The following is a 22,144-nucleotide window of genomic DNA, read 5'->3' as shown; positions in this document are numbered from 1 at the left end:
TATAGGGCACAGAGAATCAGAGTGCAGTTATGGGACACAGAGGGGATCAGAGAGAGGCTATGGGGCAGAGAGTCAGAGCGCAGCTATGGGGCACAGAGGAGGATGGGGTCCGGGTGGAGAAGTCACTATGGGGCACAGAGGTGGGGGGGGGTCTCTATGGGGCACAGACAGGGGGGTCGCTATGGGGTACAGAGGGGGTCACTACTGGGCACAGAGGGGGTCGCTATGGGGCACGGGGGGGGTCGCTGTGGGGCACGGGGGGGGTCGCTATGGGGCACAGAGGGGGTCGCTATGGGGCAGGGGTCGCTGTGGGGCAGGGGTCGCTATGGGGCAGGGGTCGCTATGGGGCACCCACCAGCGTGTCCCCCGAGAGCACTTCCAGCAGCGAGATGAGGTTGTGGCCGTCCCGCAGGTCCTCGTACAGGTCCTGAACGTGGCGCTGCGCCTGCGGGGAAACCGGACTCATGGGGGGGCGGGGGGGGCGGGGGGGGGTTATGGGGGGCTTCGGTTGGGGGGTGGGTGATGGGGTCCCTGTTGAGGGGCAGGTTGGTTGGGGGGCATTGGTTGGGGGGTGGGTTTTGGGGGTGGGTGATGGGATGCTTTGGTTGGGAGACGGGTTGGTTGGGGGGCACATTGGTTGGGGGGTGGGTGATGGGGGTGGGTGATTGATGGGGAACGTTGGGTGGGGGGCGTGGGGGGGGGTTATGGGGTGGGTTTGGGGGGGGTGGGTTTTGGGGGTGGGTGATGGGGAATGTTGGGTGGGGGGAGTTATGGGGTGCTTTGGTTGGTTGGGGGGTGGGTGATGGGGGATGTTGGGTGGGGGCGGGCTATGGGGGCCTTTGGTTGGGGGGTGGGCTGGTTTTGGGGGGTGGATTTTAGGGAATGTTGGTTGGGGGGTGGGTGATGGGGTGGGTTGGTTGGGGGGTGGATTATAGGGAATGTTGGGTGGGGGTGGGTTTTGGGGGTGGGCGATGGGGAATGTTGGGTGGGGGTGGGTTAAAGGGTGGGTTGGTTGGGGGATGGATTATAGGGAATGTTGGGTGGGGGTGGGTGATGGAGTGGGTTGGTTGGGGGGTGGGTGATGGGGAATGTTGAGTGGGGGGGGTTATGGGGTGCTTTGGTTGGGGGGTGGGTTATGGGGTCCCTGTTGGGGGGCTGATTGGTTGGGGGGCATTGGTTGGGGAGTGGGTTTTGGGGGTGGGTGATGGGGTGCTTTGGTTGGGAGACGGGTTGGTTGGGGGGCACACTGGTTGGGGGGTGGGTGATGGGGGTGGATTTTGGGGGGTGGGTTTTGGGGGTGGGTGATGGGGAATGTTGAGTGGGGGGGGTTATGGGGTGCTTTGGTTGGGGGGTGGGTGATGGGGTCCCTGTTGGGGGGCGGGTTGGTTGGGGGGCATTGGTTGGGGGGTGGGTTTTCAGGGTGGGTGATGGGGAATGTTGGGTGGGGGCAGGTTATGGGGTGCTTTGGTTGCAGGGTGGGTTATGGGGGGTGGGCTTTGGGGGGTGAGTTTTGGGGGTGGGTGATGGGGAATGTTGGGTGGGGGGGGTTATGGGATGCTTTGGTTGGGGGGTGGGTGATGGGGCCCCTGTTGGGGGGCTGATTGGTTGGGGGGCATTGGTTGGGGGGTGGGTTTTGGGGGTGGGTGATGGGGTGCTTTGGTTGGGAGACGGGTTGGTTGGGGGGCACATTGGTTGGGGGGTGGGTGATGGGGGTGGATTTTGGGGGGTGGGTGATGGGGAATGTTGAGTGGGGGGGGTGATGGGGTCCCTGTTGGGGGGTGGGTTGGTTGGGGGGCATTGGTTGGGGGGTGGCTTTTGGGGCTGGGTGATGGGGAACGTTGGGTGGGGGGGGTTATGGAGTGCTTTGGTTGGTTGGGGGGTGGGTTATGGGGGGTGGGTGATGGGGAACATTGGTTGGGGGGGGGTTATGGGGGGCTTCGGTTGGGGGGTGGGTGATGGGGTCCCTGTTGGGGGGTGGGTTGGTTGGGGGGCATTGGTTGGGGGGTGGGTTTTGGGGGATAAATTTTGGGGGCTGGGTGATGGGGAACGTTGGGTGGGGGGGTTATGGGGCGCTTTGGTTGGTTGGGGGGTGGGTGATGGGGAACGTTGGGTGGGGGGCGTGGGGGGGGGTTATGGGGTGGGTTTGGGGGGGGTGGGTTTTGGGGGGTGGTGATGGGGAATGTTGGGTGGGGGTGGGGTATGGCGTGGTTGGTTGGGGGGCATTGGTTGGGGGCTGGGTTTTGGGGGTGGGTGATGGGGAACGTTGGGTGGGGGGGTTATGGGGTGCTTTGGTTGGTTGGGGGGTGGGTGATGGGGGTGGGTTTTGGGGGTGGGTGATGGGGAATGTTGGGTGGGGGGCGTGAGGGGGGGTTATGGGGTGGGTTTGGGGGAGGTGGGTTTTGGGGGGTGGTGATGGGGAATGTTGAGTGGGGGGGATTATGGGGTGCTTCGGTTGGGGGGTGGGTGATGGGGTCCCTGTTGGGGGGCGGGTTGGTTGGGGGGCATTGGTTGGGGGGTGGGTTTTGGGGGTGGGTTTTGGGGTGGGTTTTGGGGGGTGGTGATGTGGAACATTGGGTGGGGGTGGGTGATGGGGTGCTTTGGTTGGGGGGTGGGTTATGGGGTCCCTGTTGGGGGGCAGGTTGGTTGGGGGGCATTGGTTGGGGGGTGGGTTTTGGGGGATAAGTTTTGGGGGTGGGTGATGGGGAACGTTGGGTGGGGGTGGGGTATGGGGTGGGTTGGGTGGGGGGTGGGGTATGGGGTTATGGGGTGGGTTTTAGGGGGTAAGTTTTGGGGGTGGGTGATGAGGGGTTGGTTGGGGGGTGGGTGATGGGGAACGTTGGGTGGGGGGGGTTATGGGGTGGGTTGGTTGGGGGGCTTGGGGGGTGGGTTATGGGGTGGGTTTGGGGGGGTAAGTTTTGGGGGTGGGTGAGGGGGGGTGGGTTTTGGGGGGTTGATTATAGGGAATGTTGGGTGGGGATGGGTGATGGGGTGCTTTGGTTGGGGGGTGGGTGATGGGGTCTTTGTTGGGGGGCAGGTTGGTTGGGGGGCATTGGTTGGGGGGTGGCTTTTGGGGCTGGGTGATGGGGAACACTGGGTTGGGTCAGATTATGGGGTGCTTTGGTTGGGGGCGGGTTGGTTTGGGGGTGGGCTATGGGGGGTGGGTTTTGGGGGTGGGTGATGGGGAACGTTGGGTGGGGGTGGGTCGGGGAGCACATTGGTTGGGGGGTGGGTTGGTTGGGGGGCAGCTTGGTTGGGGGGTGGGTTTTGGGGTCTTTGTTGGGGGGCACGTTGTTGGGGGGTGGGTTTTGGGGGGGTGGGCTGGTTGGGGGGCACATTGGTTGGGGGGTGGGTTATGGGGTGCTTTGGTTGGGGGGCGCTTTGTTGGGGGGTGGGTTGTGGGGTGGGTTGGTTGGGGGGCACGATGGGTGGGGGGTGGGTTATGGGGGTGGGTTTTGGGGTGGGTTGGTTGGGGGGCACTTTGGAGGGTGGGTTGTGGGGGGCGTTGGTTGGGGGGCATCGGTTGGGGGGTGGGTTATGGGGGGGGGTTGGTTGGGGGGCACGATGGGTGGGGGCTGAGTTCATCGGGGGCACAACGGTTGGGGGCACAACGGTTGGGGGGCATCGGTTGGGGGTCATTTGTTGTGGGGCACGACGGTTGGGGGGCACGACGGTTGGGGGGCACGACGGTTGGGTGTGCATCAGTTGTGGGGCACATCAGTTGTGGGGCACAACAGTTTGGGGGCACAACGGTTGGGGGGTGGGAGAGTTGGGGGGCGGGCCTGTAGGTATGGCGTTGTGTGGGACCCCCTGCCCCACTGCAACCCCTCCCAGCAGCCTGACCCATAGAGCCCCCACTGTGCCCCACAGAGCCCGGCGTGCCCCACAGATCCCACTGTGCCCCACAGATCCCACTGTGCCCCACAGAGCCCATTGAGCCCCACAGATCCAATTGAGCCCCATAGATCCCATTGAGCCCCACAGATCCCAGTGTGCCCCATAAACTCCTGGTGTGCCCCATAGATCCCACTGTGCCCCACAGAGCCCATTGAGCCCCACAGATCCAATTGAGCCCCATAGATCCCATTGAGCCCCACAGATCCCAGTGTGCCCCATAAACTCCTGGTGTGCCCCATAGATCCCAGTGTGCCCCACAGAGCCCCCAGTGTGCCCCATAGATCCCACTGAGCCTCCAGTGTGCCCCACAAATCCCAGTGTGCCCCACAAATCCCAGTGTGCCCCACAGATCCCAGTGTGCCCCACAGAGCCCAATGTGCCCCACAGATACCATTGAGCCCCATAGATCCCAGTGTGCCCCACAGATCCCAGTGTGCCCCACAGAGCCCAATGTGCCCCACAGATCCCATTGAGCCCCATAGATCCCAGTGTGCCCCACAGAGCCCCCAGTGTGCCCCAAAGATCCCACTGTGCCCCACAGATCCCAGTGTACCCCATAAACTCCTGGTGTGCCCCACAGATCCCAGTGTGCCCCACAGAGGCCCCAGTGTGCCCCATAGATCCCACTGAGCCTCCAGTGTGCCCCACAAATCCCACCGTGCCCCACAGATCCCAGTGTGCCCCATAGATCCCAGTGTGCCCCACAGATCCCAGTGTGCCCCACAGAGCCTCCAGTGTGCCCCATAGATCTCACTGTGCCCCACAGATTCCGGTATGCCCCACAGAGCCCCTGCTGTGCCCCACAGATCCCACTGAGCCCCACAGATCCCACTGTGCCCCACAGATCCCAGTGTGCCCCACTGATCCCCACAGATCCCGGTGTGCCCCATAGATCCCAGTGTGCCCCACTGATCCCACTGAGCCCCATAGATCCCAGTGTGCCCCACTGATGGCATTGAGCCCCACAGATCCCAGTGTGCCCCACAGCTGCCCCTATTGTAGTGCAGGGTGAGGTGTGACATGGGGGGCACACGCACACTCACACACGTGCACACCTACATGCGCACTCACATACATGAACACACACATGCGCACACACACATATGTACGCACTCACACGTGCACTCACACACACGTGTGCGCTCACACACACGTGCACACGCACATGCATGTACAGACGCATGCACTCACACGCACACGTGTGCGCACACACAGATGGGTACTCACACACGTGTGTGCACTCACACACACGCACTCAGACATGCATTCACACACACAGACACACGCGCTCACACACGTGCTCTCACACACACGTGCTCTCACACACGTGCAGACACATGCTCACCCACACACGCACTCACACACGTGCGTTCACACACATGTGCACTCACGTGTGCTCTCACACGTGCTCTCACACACACATGCTTTTACACACACGTGCACTCAGACACACGTGCTATCACATATGTGCTCTCACACACACATACTCTCACACACGTGCACTCATACACACGTGCTCTCACACACGTGCAATTAGACACACGTCCTCACACACACGTGCTCTCACACACACGTGCTCTCACACACACGTGCTCTCACACACATGCACTCACACACACATGCGCTCACACCCACCTTTTTGCACCAGTGCTGTGGAGGGGAGAGAGGAGAGAGGTCAGGGGGTGCAACACGGAACCGTGCACGGAACCGTGCACACGGAATGGCGTGGAATGGTGCACGTGGAATGGTGCACACGGAACGGTGCACACGGAATGGTGTGCGTGGAATGGTGTGCATGGAATGGTGCACATGGAACAGTGCATGGAATGGTGCACACGAAATGGTGCACACGAAATGGTGCACATGGAACAGTGCACATGGAATGGTGCCCATGGAATGGTGTATGTGGAATGGTGCATGGAATGGTGCACATGGAACAGTGCATGGAACGGTGCACACGAAATGGTGCACATGGAATGGTGCACATGGAATGGTGCGCGTGGAATGGTGTGTGTGGAATGGTGCATGGAACGGTGCACATGGAATGGAGCACATGGAACAGTGCATGGAACGGCGCACACGGAATGGTGTGCATGGAACGGTGCACGTGGAACGGTGCACGTGGAATGGTGCATAGAATGGTGCATGGAACAGTGCATGGAATGGTGCACACTGAATGGTGCACATGGAATGGTGCACATGGAACAGTGCATGGAATGGTGCACACTGAATGGTGCACATGGAACGGTGCACGTGGAACGGTGCACGTGGAACAGTGCATGGAATGGTGCACGGAACGGTGCACACTGAATGGTGCACACGGAATGGTGCACATGGAATGGTGCATGGAACACTGCATGGAATGGTGCACACTGAATGGTGCACATGGAACGGTGCACATGGAATGGTGCATGGAATGGTAGACAGGGAATGGTGCATAGAATGGTGCATGGAACAGTGCATGGAATGGTGCATGGAATGGTGCACATGGAATGGTGTACATGGAATGGTGTATGTGGAATGGTGCATGGAGCAGTGCATGGAATGGTGCACATGGAATGGTGCACGTGGAACAGCGCATGGAATGGTGCACGGAATGGTGCACACGGAATGGTGCACATGGAATGGTGCACGTGGAATGGTGCACATGGAATGGTGCATGGAATGGTGCACAGGGAATGGTGCATGGAACGGTGCATGGAATGGTGCACATGGAATGGTGCACACGGAACGGTGCATGTGGAATGGTGCACATGAAATGGTGCATGGAACAGTGCAGGGAACGGTGCATGGAATGGTGCACATGGAATGGTGCACATGGAATGGTGCACATGGAATGGTGCATGGAACAGTGCAGGGAACGGTGCATGGAATGGTGCACAGGGAATGGTGCACATGGAATGGTGCACATGGACTGGTGCATGGAACAGTGCAGGGAACGGTGCATGGAATGGTGCACATGGAATGGTGCACAGGGAATGGTGCATGGAACAGTGCAGGGAACGGTGCATGGAATGGTGCACAGGGAATGGTGCACATGGAATGGTGCACATGGACTGGTGCATGGAACAGTGCAGGGAACGGTGCATGGAATGGTGCACAGGGAATGGTGCACATGGAATGGTGCACATGAAATGGTGCATGGAACAGTGCAGGGAACGGTGCATGGAATGGTGCACATGGAATGGTGCACATGGAATGGTGCACAGGGAATGGTGCACATGGAATGGTGCACATGGACTGGTGCATGGACTGGTGCACAGGGACTGGTGCCCATGGAACGGTGCGTGGAGCAGCACACAGAAGAGCACGCATGGAATGGCGCACGGCACACAGAACGGCGCATGGGGAAATGCACACGGAACGGCACACGCATCGGTGCATGGCACACGGAACGGCGCACGGATCTGCGTGTGACACACAGCACGCGGCACAGCACGGCGCACACGGTGCGCGGCACGCGGCACGCAATGCATGGCGTGCAGCACGCAGCACGCAACACACGGCACACGGGTGTTGTGGCACGCAGCACACGTTGCAACGCGGCACACGGAACACAGAACGTGGCACACGGAACATGGCATGATGCATGGCATGCAGCACTTGGCACATAGAACACGGCACACAGAACGTGGCATGATGCATGGCACGCAGCACGTGTAACATAGCATGATGCATGCATGCAGCACATGGCACACCACACACGGCACACGGAACGTGGCATGACGCATGGCACGCAGCACATGGCACGCAGAACACGGCATGACACACAGCGCACGGCACACAGCACATACAAAATAGCACGAAGCATGGCACACAGCACATGGCACACAGAACATGGCATGACACATGTCACACGGCACACAGCACATACAACATAGTATGAAGCATGGCACACAGCACATGGCACACCACACACAGCACACAGAACATGGCATGATGCCTGGCACGCAGCACATGGCATGATGCATGGCACGCAGCACATGGCACACACAGCAGCACGCATGGAGCACCAAGTGCATGGCATGCAGCACACATTGCAGCACATGCAGCACGTGACATGCAGCCCGTGTTGTGACACATGGCCCAGCGTGCAGCACACACGTGACATGCAGCACACACGTGACGTGGCACACAACACGCAGCAGGGCATGGACCGCAACATGCAGCACACGCATGGCACACAGCACACGGCATGAAGCATGGCACGTGGCACACGTGGGTGACATGCAGCACACAGCACAGCATGCAGCGCGGCATGCAGCACACGCGTGGCACACGCAGCACATGGCACGCAGCAATGCATGGCATGTGGCATGCATGTGACACGCAGCTCACACTGGTGATGCATGGCACACGCAGCACACAGCACATGCTGTAACATGCAGCACACGCTGTGACATGCAGTACATGGCACCCGCAACAGGCATGTGACATGCAGCACACGGCACACGCAGCGACACGCAGTGACACGCAGCACACTCTGGGACACGCAGCTCACATGGATGATGCACGGCACACGCAGCACACACGTGACACACAGCACATGGTGACGAACGGCACACGCAGCACACGCTGTGACATGGAGCACATGGCACGCGCAGCACACACGTGACACACGGCACACGGAGCACACGCTGTGACACAGCACACGGTGATGCACGGCACGCAGCACGTGCAGCACACACGTGACACGCAGCACGTGGCATGCAGCACGTGGCACGCGGTGACACACAGCACACGCAGCACACACGTGACACGCAGCACATGGTGATGATGGACGGCACACGCAGCACACGCTGTCACATGCAGCACACGGCACATGCAGCACACGCCATGATGCGCAGCTCACACTGATGATGCATGGTACATGCAGCACGCATGTGACACGCAGCACATGGCACACGCAGCACACACGTGACACACAGCACATGGTGATGAACGGCACACCACACACGCAGCACACATGTGACATGCAGCACACAGCACATGCAGCACACGCTGTGACACGCAGCACACTCTGGGACACACAGCTCACAGTGAGGAGGCATGGCACACACCGCACACATGTGACACGCAGCACATGGTGACGAACAGCACACAACACACGCAGCGCACACATGACGCGCAGCACATGGCACACGCAGCACACACGTGACGCAGCAAATGGCACATGCAGCACACGCTGTGACACGCAGCACACGGTGATGATGCACGGCACACGCAGCACACACGTGACACGCAGCACACAGCACACGCTGTGACACACAGCTCACTGAGACACGCAGCTCACATGGATGATGCACGGCACACGCAGCACACACACGTGACATGCAGCGCACGGTGATGATGCGTGGCAGATGCAGCACACACGTGACAGAGCACACATGGATGATGCACGGCACACGCAGCACACGCTGTGACACAGCACCCGGCAATCACAGCACACACGTGACATGCAGCACACATGTGACATGCAGCACACACATGACATGCAGCACACACCTGACACGCAGCACACTCTGAGACACACAGCACCCGGCACATGCAGCGCACACGTGACACAGCACACATGGATGATGCACGGCACACGCAGCACACGCTGTGACACAGCGCGTGGCACACGCAGCACACACGTGACACGCAGCACACAGTGATGAGGCACGGCACATGCGGTACACACCGTGACACGCAGCACATGGCACACACAGCACACACGTGACACGCCGCGCACACATGACATGGCGCACGCGCTGTGACACGCGGCACACAGCACACACACCACACACGTGACACGCCGCGCACGCTGTGACATGCAGCACATGGCACACACAGCACACATGTGACACACAGCACACACGTGACACACAGCACACACGTGACACACAGCACACATGTGACACGCAGCACACGCTGTGACATGCAGCACACACGTGACACACAGCACACATGTGACACGCCACACACATGTGACACGCAGCGCACGCTGTGACATGCAGCACACACATGACACACAGCACACACGTGACATGTGACACACACGACACACAGCACACACGTGACACGCCGTGCACGCTGTGACATACAGCACACACGTGACACGCCGCACACACGTGACATGTGACACACACGTGACACGCCGCACACGCTGTGACATGCAGCATATACATGACACGCAGCACACACGTGACACGCCGCACACGCTGTGACATGCAGCATATACACAACACGCAGCACACACGTGACACGCCGCGCACACGTAACATGTGACACACACGTGACACGCCGCACACACGTGACATGTGACACACACGTGACATGTGACACACACGTGACACGCCTCACACGCTGTGACACGCAGCCCTGGCAGCAATGCGAACAAATGGTAGGGAATTTGGGGGGGGGGGGCAGGAAGGGGGGGTTGAGGACGGGGGGGGGGAGGGGGGTGACAGGGAGGGGGTGGGGGGGGACGTGGGGGGATGTGGGGGGGGATGGGGGGATGTGGGGGAAATAGGGGATATGGGGGATATGGGGGATGTGGGGGATGTGGGGGGATGTGGGGGGATGTGGGGGGGGATATGGGGGGATATGTGGGAGATATGGGGGGATGTGGGGAGATGTGGGGGGATGTGGGGAGATGGGGGGGTTATGGGACGATGTGGGGGGGTGTGGGGGATATGGGGGGATATGGGGGATGTGGGGGGATGTGGGGGGGAAATGGGGGAAATAGGGGATATGGGGGATGTGGGGGATGTGGGGGATATGGGGGGGATATGGGGGGGATATGGGGGGATATGGGGGGAAATGGGGGGGGATATGGGGGGGATATGGGGGGGTATGGGGGGATGTGGGGGAAATAGGGGATATGGGGGATGTGGGGGGATATGGGGGGATATGGGGGGGAAATGGGGGATATGTGGGATATGGGGGGATGTGGGGGGATGTGGGGGGATGTGGGGGAAATAGGGGATATGGAGGATATGGGGGGATGTGGGGGGGGATGTGGGGGGATGTGGGGAGATATGAGGGGATATAGGGCGGATATGGGGGGGATGTGGGGGGATGTGGGGCGACAAGGGGATGGGGGAGGACTGAGAGGACATGGGGGATGGGGGGCTGTGGGGCACTGGGAGCTGGGGGGCACAGTGGGGGGCACAGCAATGCGGGGCACAGAGACGCTGTGGGGCACAATGTGGGGCACAATGTGGGGCACAGTGTGAGGCACAATGAAGATGTGGGGCACAATGTGGGGCACAACGTGGGGCGCAATGACACTGTGGGGCACAATGTGGGGCACAGTGATACCGTGGGGCGCAATAAAGATGTGGGGCACAACGTGGGGCACAGTGACGATGTGGGGCACAATGAAAATGTGGGCCACAATGTGGGGCACAATGATGATGTGGGGCACAGTGAAGATGTGGGGCACAACGTGGGGCACAGTGATACCGTGGGGCACAACGGAAGTGTGGGGCACAATGAAGATGTGGGGCACAACGTGGGGCACAGTGATGATGTGGGGCACAATGAAAATGTGGGCCACAATGTGGGGCACAGTGATGATGTGGGGCACAGTGATGATGTGGGGCACAACGTGGGGCGCAATGAAGATGTGGGGCACAACGTGGGGCACAGTGATGATGTGGGGCACAGTGACGATGTGGGGCACAATGTGGGGCACAATGTGGGGCACAGTGATACCGTGGGGCACAACGAAAGCGTGGGGCACAATGAAGATGTGGGGCGCTGTGGGGCACAGTGGGGCACAGTGAGGTGCAGCAGGGCGCTATGGGGTTCTATGGGGCACAGTGGGGCGCTATGGGGCGCAGTGAGGTGCTATGGAGTGTTATGGGGCTCTATGGGGTGCAGTGGGGCACAGTGGGGCACTATGGGGTGTTATGGGGCACAGTGGGGCGCTATGGGGCACAGTGGGGTGCAGTGGGGTGCTATGGGGTGTTATGGGGTGCTATGGGGTGCTATGGGGTGCAGTGGGGCACAGTGGGGCGCTATGGGGTATTATGGGGTGCTATGGGATGCACTGGGGCCAGGTGGGGCACTATGGGGTGTTATGGGGCACAGTGGGGTGCTATGGGGCACAGTAGGGCGCAGTGGGGCGCAGTGGGGTGTTATGGGGTGCAGTGGGGTGCTATGGGGTGCTATGGGGTGCAGTGGGACACTATGGGGCGCTATGGGGTGCTATGGGGTGCAGTGGGACGCAGTGGGGTGTTATGGGGCACTATGGGGCGCTATGGGGCGCTGTGGGGCACAGTGGGGTGCTATGGGGTGTTATGGGGTGCAGTGGGGTGCTATGGGGTGTTATGGGGTGCAGTGGGACACTATGGGGCACTATGGGGTGCCATGGGGTGCAGTGGGACGCAGTGGGGCGTTATGGGGCGCTATGGGGCACTATGGAGTATTATGGGGCGCAGTGGGGCGCAGTGGGGCATTATGAGGTGTTATGGGGCACTATGGGGTGTTATGGGGTGCAGTGGGGTGCAGTGGGATGCACTGGGGTGTTGTGGGGTGCTATGGGGTGCAGTGGGGTGCAGTGGGATGCAGTGGGGCATTATGGAGCGCTATGGGGCGCTATGGGGCGCTGTGGGATGCAGTGGGGTGTTATGGGGCGCTATGGGGTGCTATGGGGTGTTATGGGGCACTATGGGGTGCTATGGGGTGTTACGGGGCACAGTGGGATGCACTGGGGTGTTATGGAGCGCTATGGGGTGCAGTGGGGTGCAGTGGGGCGTTATGGGGCACTATGGGGTGCAGTGGGGTGCAGTGGGGCATTATAGGGTGCTATGGGGCGCTGTGGGATGCAGTGGGTTGTTATGGGGCGCTATGGGGTGCAGTGGGGTGCAGTAGGGCGCTATGGGGCGCTATGGGGAGCTATGGGGTGTTATGGGGCACAGTGGGATGCACTGGGGTGTTATGGGGCACTATGGGGTGCAGTGGGGTGCAGTGGGGCGCTATGGGGCGCTATGGGGCACTATGGGGCACAGTGGGATGTAGTGGAGCGTTATGGGGAGCTATGGGGTACTATGGGGTGTTATGGGGCACAGTGGGATGCACTGGGGTGTTATGGAGCGCTATGGGGTGCAGTGGGGCGCTATGGGGCGCTATGGGGTGTTATGGGGCACAGTGGGATGCACTGGGGTGTTATGGGGCGCTGTGGGGCGCTATGGGGCGCTGTGGGGCGCTGTGGGGCATTATGGGGTGTTATGGGGCACAGTGGGATGCAGTGGGGTGTTATGGGGCACTATGGGGTGTTATGGGGCGCTATGGGGCGCTGTGGGGCGCTGTGGGATGCAGTGGGGTGCTATGGGGTGTTATGGGGCACAGTGGGATGCACTGGGGTGCAGTGAGGCGCTATGGGGCGCTGTGGGGCGCTGTGGGGCGCTATGGGGCGCTGTGGGGCGCTGTGGGGCGCTGTGGGGCGCTATGGGGCGCTGTGGGGCGGTACCTTGAGGAGGTGCTTGTTGACCCATTTGGTGAAGGTTTTCTTCTGCACGCGGTCGCGCTCGTCTGCAACACAAAAGGGGGGAGGGGTCAGGGGGCTGCGGGGGGTGACGTGGGGCAGTGGGGGGCAGTGGGGGGCTGTGGGGGGCGATGTGGGGTGATGGGGGGCAATGGGGGGCAATGGGAGGCTGTGGGGGGCGATGTGGGTGATGGGGGGCAGTGGGGGGCTGTGGGGGGCGATGGGGGTGATGGTGGGTGATGGGGGCAATGGGGGGTTGTGGGGGGTGATGGGGGGCAATGGGGGGCTGTGGGGGGTGATGGGTGATGGGGGGTGATGGGGGGCAATGGGGGGCAGTGGGGGGCGATGGGGGTGATGGGGGGTGATGGGGGGCAATGGGGGACTGTGGGGGGCAATGGGGGGTGATGGGGGGTGATGGGAAATGGGGGGTGATGGGGGTGATGGGGGGCTGTGGGGGGCGATGGGGGGCACGGTGTGGGGCACCATGGGGGCAGTGGAGGCACAGTGGGGGGCAGTGGTGGGGCTGCAGTGTGGGGTGCGGTGTGGGGTGCTATGGGGCAGCGCTATGGGGTGACACTATGGGGCAGCGCTATGGGGCACGATGTGGGGCGGCGCTATGGGGCACGATATGGGGCACGATGTGGGGCGGCGACCGTCCCGCAGTGGCACCGGAAGCGCCGCAGGGAAAAACCGCCGGTGACTCACGGCGCCGGAACGCGGCGGGGAGCGCCCCATAGCGCCGCCCCATAGCGCCGCCCCATAGCGCCGCCCCATAGCGCCGCCCCACAGCACCGCCCCATAGCGCCGCCCCATAGAGCCGCCCCACAGCACAGCCCCATAGCGCCGCCCCATAGCGCCGCCCCATGGCACAGTCCCATAGAGCCGCCCCATAGGGTTGCCCCATTGAACTGCCCCATGGAGCTGCCCCATAGAGCCGCCCCATGGAGCCGCCGCATAGCGCTACCCCATAGAGCTGCCCCATAGAGCCGCCCCATAGAGCCGCCCCACAGCGCTGCCCCATGGCACCGCCCCATAGAACCGCCCCATACCACTGCCCCATAGCGCTGCCCCATAGAGCCGCCCTATGGCACAACCCCACAGAGCCGCCCCGTAGCGCTGCCCCATAGCGCCGCCCCACAAGCCACGCAATGGGGAGCTCTGCCCCATAATGCAGCCCCACATCACCGCCCCACAGCGCCGCCCCATAGCGTTGCCCCACATCATTGCCCCATAGCTCCGCCCCACATCCCCACCCCATAGCGCTACCCCACCTCCCCGCCCCACATCCTCGCCCCATAGCGTTTACCCACATCCACGCCCCAAATCCCCACCCCATAGCGCTACCCCACATCCCTGCCCCATATCCCCACCCCACATCCCCGCCCCATAGCGTTAACCCACATCCACGCCCCACCCCCCCGCCCCACATCCCCACCCTACCCCATATCCCCACCCCCCCGCCCCACACCCCGCCCCACACCCCGCGGGCACAGTTTCCCATTCCTTCCCCCCCCCCCCGCTGAGCCACCGCCCTTCCGCTGCGGCGACGGGGAGCGGCACTGCGGGCACCGCTGCCCCATAAGTGCTGCCCCATAAGTGCTGCCCCATAACTACTGCCCCATAACTACTGCTGCCCCATAAGGGCTGCTGCCCCATAAGTGCTGCCCCATAACTACTGCCTCATAACTACCGCCCCATAACTACTGCCCCATAACTGCTGCTGCCCCATAAATACCTTCAATGCTGCCCCATAAGTGCTGCCCCATAACTGCTGCTGCCCCATAAGTGCTGCCCCATAACTGCTGCTGCCCCATAAGTACCTTCAATGCCGCCCCGTAAGTGCTGCCCCATAACTACTGCTGCCCCATAAGTACCTTCAATACCACCCCATAAGTGCTGCCCCATAACTGCTGCTGCCCCATAAGTACCTTCAATACCGCCCCATAAGTGCTGCCCCATAACTGCTGCTGCCCCATAAGTACCTTCAATACCGCCCCATAAGTGCTGCCCCATAACTGCTGCTGCCCCATAAGTACCTTCAATACCGCCCCATAAGTGCTACCCGATAACTACTGCTGCCCCATAAGTGCTGCCCCATAAGTGCTGCCCCATAACTACTGCTGCCCCATAAGTACCTTCATGCCACCCCATAAGTGCTGCCCCATAACTGCTGCTGCCCCATAAGTACTGCCCCATAAATACCTTCAATACCACCCCATAAATACCTTAAATACTGCCCCATAAGTGCTGCCCCATAAGTGCTGCTGCCCCATAAGTACCGCCCCATAACTACTGCCCCACAAGTACTACCACATAAATACCTTAAAACTACCCCATAAGTCCTGCTGCCCCATAAGTACTCCTGCCCCACAAGTGCTGCCCCATGACAAGTACTGCTGCCCCATAAGTGCTGCCCCATAAGTGCTGCCCCATAAGTGCTGCCCCACACATCCCAGCCATGGGCACTCGCCCTACACCGCCCCACTGACCCCAACACCACACAGCTCCGTTACAACTCTCACCCCACACGGCCCCATAAGTGCCCACCCCATAACACAGCCCCATAAGTGCCCCACAGCACAGCCCTATAAGTGCCCATCAAACACAGCCCCATAAGTGCCCACCCCATAAGACAGCCCCATAAGTGTTTCCATAGCACAGCTCCATAAATGCCTGACCCATAATGCAGCCCTATAAATGCCCACCCCATAGCACAGCCCCATAAGTGCCCACCCCATAACAAAGCCCCATAAGTGCCCACCCCACAGCACAGCCCCATAAGTGTTTCTATAGCACAGCCCCATAAGTGCCCATCAAACACAGCCCCATAAGTGCCCACCCCATAGCACAGCCCCATAAATGCCCCATAACAAAGCCCCATAAGTGTTTCCATAGCACAGCCCCATAAGTGCCTGACCCATAATGCAGCCCTATAAATGCCCACCCCATAACACAGCCCCATAAGTGCCTGCCCCATAGCACAGCCCCATAAGTGCCCACCCCATAACGCAGCCCCATAAGTGCTTCCATAGCACAGCCCCATAAGTGCCCACCCCATAACAAAGCCCCATAAGTGCCCACCCCATAACGCAGCCCCATAAGTGCCCACCTCACAGCACAGCCCCATAAGTGCCCACCCCATAGCAGAGCCCCATAAGTGTTTCTATAGCACAGCCCCATAAGTGCCCATCAAACACAGCCCCATAAGTGCCCACCCCATAGCACAGCCCCATAAGTGCCCCATAGCACAGCCCCATAAATGCCCACCCCATAACAGAGCCCCCTAAGTGCCCGCCCCATAGCAGAGACCCCATAAGTGCCCGCCCCACACATCCCGGCCCTGTGCAGTCGCAGCGCACTGCAGCGTGCAGCACGATGCATGGGCTGCAGCACAGACTGCAGCGCGGCTGCATGCACTGCAGCACAGCACAGCTGCATGGACTGCAGCACAGGTTGCAGCACAGCTGAAGGAATTGCGGCACAGCACGGCTGCATGCACTGCAGCACAGGTTGCAGCACGGCTGCAGGAATTGCAGCACAGCACGGCTGCATGCACTGCAGCACAGGAGCGTGGACTGCAGCAGAGATTGCAGCATGACTGCATGAATTGCAGTCCAGCACAGCTGCATGGACTGTGGCACAGGTTGCAGCACGGCTGCATGCACTGCAACACAGCACAGCTGCAAGGACTGCAGCACAGATTGCAGCACGGCTGCATGGAATGTGGTACAGCACAGCTGGATGCACTGCAGCACAGACTGCAGCACGGCTGCATGAATTGCAGCGTGCGCATGACTGCATGCACTGCGGCACAGATTGCAGCACGGCTGCATGGACTGCAACACAGACTGCAGCACAGGTTGCAAGGGTGGGATCACAACACGCTGCATGGGTTGCAGCACTGCTGCATGGGTTGCAGCACACTGCATGGATCAGATCGGAGCACGGCTGCATAAACTGCAGCACAAACCAGAGCAGCCGCGTGGGTTGCAGCACAATGAATCAACTGCAGCACGGCTGCATGGGTTTGGTCACAGAACGGTTGCATGGGTTGCAGCACAACGAATGGGTTGCAGCGTGGTTGCATGGGTCTGATCACAGAATGGTTGCATGGGTTGCAGCACAACAAATGGGCTGCAGCACAGCTGCATGGCTTGCAGCATGCTCCGGAACTCAAGACCACAGCAGGCTGCGTGGATCTCAGAACTGCTGCATGCATTGCAGCACAGATCAGAGCACACCCCGCAGGGTGCAGCACGTTGCACGGATCACAGCACGGCTGCATGCATTGCAGCACAAATCCGAGCGTGCAGCATGGATCACAGCATGCAGCACCACGGGCTGCAGCACGGGCTGCGGCACAATGCACGGACCAGATCACAGTGTGCTGCATAGGTTGCAGCACGCTGCATGGGTCACAGCACCTTGCATGGATTGCAGCACGTTGCATGGGTTGCAGCGCGTTGCATAGGTTGCAGCACGTTGCACACCTCACAGCACGTTTGCACGAGTTGCACGTGTTGCATGGATCGCAGCACGTTGAATGGGTTGCAGCACGTTGCACAGGCTGCAGCACAGCCACAGGGATTGCAGCACGCTCATCCCAATCACCAACACAGACACACAGCTGTGCATGCAATGCACGGGGGTATGCTGCACGGGGGTGTGCTGCACGGGGGTGCGATGCATGGAGGTGCTGTGCACAGGGCGGCAATGCATGGGGTGCAACCTGCGGGGAATGCAATGAATGGGGGGTGTAATGCACAGGGGTGTGATGCATGGACGTGTGATGCACAGGAATGCAATGCATTGGGTGCAACCTGCAGGGAATGCAATGAATGGGGATGAGATACACAGAGATGTGATGCACAGGGGTGCAATGCACAGGGATGCAATCTGCAGGGAATGCAACGCACGGGGATGTGATGCACACCAATGCGATGCATGGGATGCAACCTGCAGGGAATGCAATGCATGGGGATGAGATGCACAGAGATGAGATGCACAGGGGTGCAATGCATGGCGACGAGATGCACAGGGATGCAATGCACGGGGATGCAATGCATGGGGATGCAATTTGCAGGGAATGCAATGCACGAGGATGAGATGCACAGGGATGCAGTTTGCAGGGAATGCAATGCACAGGGATGAGATGCACAGGAATGCAATGCATGGGATGCAACCTGCAGGGAATGCAATGAATGGGGATGAGATGCAAAGGAATGCAATGCACAGAGATGTGATGCAATGCATGGGGGTGCAACCTGCAGGGAATGCAATGCACGAGGATGAGGTGCACGGGGATGCAGTCCATGGGATGCAACCTGCAGGCAATGCAACGAATGGGGATGAGGTGCACAGGGGTGCAGTGCACGGGGATGTGACACACGGGGCACCACGAAGACGGACGTGGTGCACAGGGGTGAGACGTGCAGGGACGCAGCAGTGCACGGGGATGCGTGATGCATCGGGATGCCACGCAGGAGGACACAACACCAGGGCACCATGAAATGCACAGCGCCGTGCTGCACGGCGGCGCATCGCACGGGGATGCACTGCATGGGATCACAAGGTGCAGGGATGCATTGCACAGGGATGCATTGCACAGGGATGCATTGCACGGTGATGCATTGCACAGGGATGCATTGCACGAGATCACAATGTGCAGGAATGCATTGCACGGAGGTGCACTGCATGGGATCACAATGCACAGGGATGCATTGCACAAGGATGTGTTGCACAAGGATGCATTGCACGTGGTCACAATGCACAGAGATGCGTTGCACGGAGGTGCACTGCACGTGATCACAATGCACAGGGATGCATTGCACAGGGATGCATTGCAGAGATGCATTGCACAGGGATGTGTTGCACAGGGATGCATTGCACATGGATGCACTGCAGAAATGCATTGCACGGGGATGCATTGCACGGGGATGCATTGCACAGGAATGCACTGCAGAGATGCATTGCACAGGGATGCACTGCACGGGGATGCATTGCACAGGAATGCATTGCAGAGATGCATTGCACAGGGATGCACTGCACGGGGATGCATTGCACAGGAATGCATTGCAGAGATGCATTGCACAGGGATGTGTTGCACAGGGATGCATTGCACAGGGATGCACTGCACGGGGATGCATTGCACAGGGATGTGTTGCACAGGGATGCATTGCACAGGGATGCACTGCACGGGGATGCATTGCACAGGGATGCATTGCAGAGATGCATTGCACAGGGATGCATTGCACGGGGATGCACTGCACATGGATGCACTGCAGAAATGCATTGCACAGGGATGCATTGCACAGGAATGCACTGCAGAGATGCATTGCACGGGGATGCATTGCACAGGGATGCACTGCACAAGATCACAACGTGCAGGGATGCATTGCACAGAGATGCATTGCACAGGATCACAATGCACAGGGATGCACTGCACAGGATCACAATGCACGGGGATGCATTGCACAGGGATGTGTTGCACAAGGATGCGTTGCACGTGGACACAATGCACAGAGATGCGTTGCACGGAGGTGCATTGCACGAGATCACAACGTGCAGGGATGCATTGCACAGGGATGCATTGCACAGGGATGCATTGCACAGGGATGCACTGCATGGGATCACAGTGCACGGGGATGCATTGCACAGGAATGCACTGCAGAGATGCATTGCACGGGGATGCATTGCACAGGGATGCATTGCACAAGATCACAATGCACAGGGATGCATTGCACAGAGATGCATTGCACAGGATCACAATGCACAGGGATGTGTTGCACAAGGATGCATTGCACGTGGTCACAATGCACAGAGATGCGTTGCACGGAGGTGCACTGCATGAGATCACAACGTGCAGGGATGCATTGCACGGAGGTGCACTGCACGGGATCACAATGCACAGGGACGCATTGCATGGGGACGCGTTGCATGGGATCACAATGCAGAGGAGCATCACACGAGGCTGCGCTGCACAGGGATGAATCACACAGGGATCACAATGCACGGGGATGCATTGCAGGGGGGTGCATTGCACAGGATCACAATGCACGGGGACGCATTGCACAGGGATGCATTGCACGAGGATGCATTGCACCGGGATCACAATGCACAGAAATGCATTGCACAGAGCTGTATTGCACAAGGATGCATTGCACAGGGACACATTGCACAAGGATGCATTGCACAGGGATGCATTGCAAAGGGACGCACTGCACGTGGATGCATTGCACGGTATCACAATGCACAGGGACGCATCACGAGGGGCCGCATTGCACAGGGATCACTTTTGCACTGGGGTGCAATGCACGGGGGTGCCGTGCACGAGGACACAATGCACAAAGACACCACGGAATGCACGGGGCTGCACGGCACGGGGCTGCACTGCATGGGACTGCACTGCACGGGGCTGTACTGCACGCAGACGCACTGCACGGGGACGCACTGCACGAGGCTGCGTTGCACGGGGACGTGTTGCACGGGGTTGCACTGCACGGGGTTGCACTGAAAGGAGCTGTAATGCACGGGGACGCATTCATTGCACGGCGCTGCACAGCACGGTGCTGCGTGGCACAGGACAGCAGTGCATGGCACGCTGCACTGCACGGCATCGCATGGCGCACTGCACCGCACGGCACTGCATAGCATGGTGCTGCATGGCACACAGCACTGCGTGGCGCTGCATGGCGCTGCATGGCGTGCAGCACAGCACAACACAGCGCTGCTTGGTGCACCGCACTGCATGGCACTGCACAGCACAGCACAATGCTGCATGGCACGCAGCACTGCATGGCGCTGCACGGCACTACACTGCACGGCGCTGCATGGCACACAGCACAGCACTGCATAGCACACAGCACTGCATGGCACTGCACGGTGCTGCGTGGCATGCAGCACTGCACTGCACTGCACTGGCACCACGTGGTGCTGTGTGGTGCTGCTGCATGGCTCTGCATGGTGTTCTATGGCTCTGCATGGTGCTGCGCAGTGCTGCGTGGTGCTGCATGGCACCACATGGTGCTGCATGGCGTTGTGTGGTGCTGCATGGTTCTGCACGGTGCTGCATGGCACCACACAGTGCTGCGTGGTGCTGCATGGCGCTGCGTGGTGCTGCGTGGTGCTGCATGGCATCACATGGTGCTGCATGGTGCTGCATGGTGCTGCGTGGTGCTGCATGGTGCTGCATGGCGCTGCATGGTGCTGCATGGTTCTGCATAGTGCTGCATGACACACCATGGTGCTGCATGGTTCTGCATGGCACCACGTGATGCTGCATGGTGCCACATGGCGCTGCGTGGTTCAGCATGGTTCTGCATGGTGCTGCATGACACCACATGGTGCTGCATGGTGCTGCGTGGTGCTGCGTGGTGCTGCATGGCACCACGTGGTGCTGCATGGTTCTGCATGGTGCTATGTGGTGCTGCATGGCACCACATGGTGCTGCGTGGTTCTGCATGGTTCTGCATGGTGCTGCATGGCGCTGCCTGGTTCTGCATGGTGCTGCATGGCACCACACGAAGCTGCATGGAGCTGCATGGTGCTATGTGGTTCTGCGTGGTGCTGCATGGTGCTGCACGGCACCTCACGGTGCTGCATGGTGCTGCATGGAGCTGCATGGTGCTGCATGGCACCGCATGGTGCTGCATGGTGCTATGTGGTGCTGCATGCTGCTTCATGGCACTGCCTGGTTCTGCCTGGTTCTGCATGGCGCTGCACGGCACCACACGGTGCTGCATGGTGCTGCGTGGAGCTGCATGGTGCTGCATGGCA

The 22,144-nt window shown here is 60.2% G+C and overlaps 2 protein-coding genes across 19 annotated transcripts in view; both read right to left on the bottom strand.

Annotated features, from left to right (window-relative positions):
• The window catches only part of PLEC (plectin), a 160,680-nt gene that overhangs the window by 66,807 nt on the left and 71,729 nt on the right, over nt 1–22,144 (bottom strand). For 10 of the 18 annotated variants that reach the window (XM_090138185.1, XM_090138186.1, XM_090138192.1 and 7 more), the window contains 2 exons: nt 13,355–13,416; nt 356–445 (listed from right to left, as the gene is read on the bottom strand). In XM_090138185.1, coding sequence (XP_089994311.1) covers nt 356–445; nt 13,355–13,416 — 152 coding nt within the window. Of the gene's footprint in view, nt 1–355; nt 446–5,529; nt 5,545–13,354; nt 13,417–22,144 lie in introns of all 18 variants that reach the window. The other 8 variants (XM_090138184.1, XM_090138190.1, XM_090138195.1 and 5 more) reach the window with 1 other exon arrangement.
• Nucleotides 17,235–20,651, bottom strand: LOC149918795 (uncharacterized; the record flags this gene model as incomplete). Its single annotated transcript, XM_090137570.1, has 1 exon — nt 17,235–20,651. A coding segment is annotated over one exon (3,408 nt), but the record flags the coding sequence as incomplete, so codon positions are not given.

Source organism: Phasianus colchicus, chromosome 3, assembly GCF_987193195.1.
Source record: "Phasianus colchicus chromosome 3, bPhaCol1.hap1.1, whole genome shotgun sequence".
In the NCBI taxonomy this organism is placed as follows: Eukaryota; Metazoa; Chordata; class Aves; order Galliformes; family Phasianidae; genus Phasianus; species Phasianus colchicus.
The sequence above is the reverse complement of the archived record's forward strand: the minus strand, read 5'-3'. Positions and strand labels throughout refer to the sequence as shown.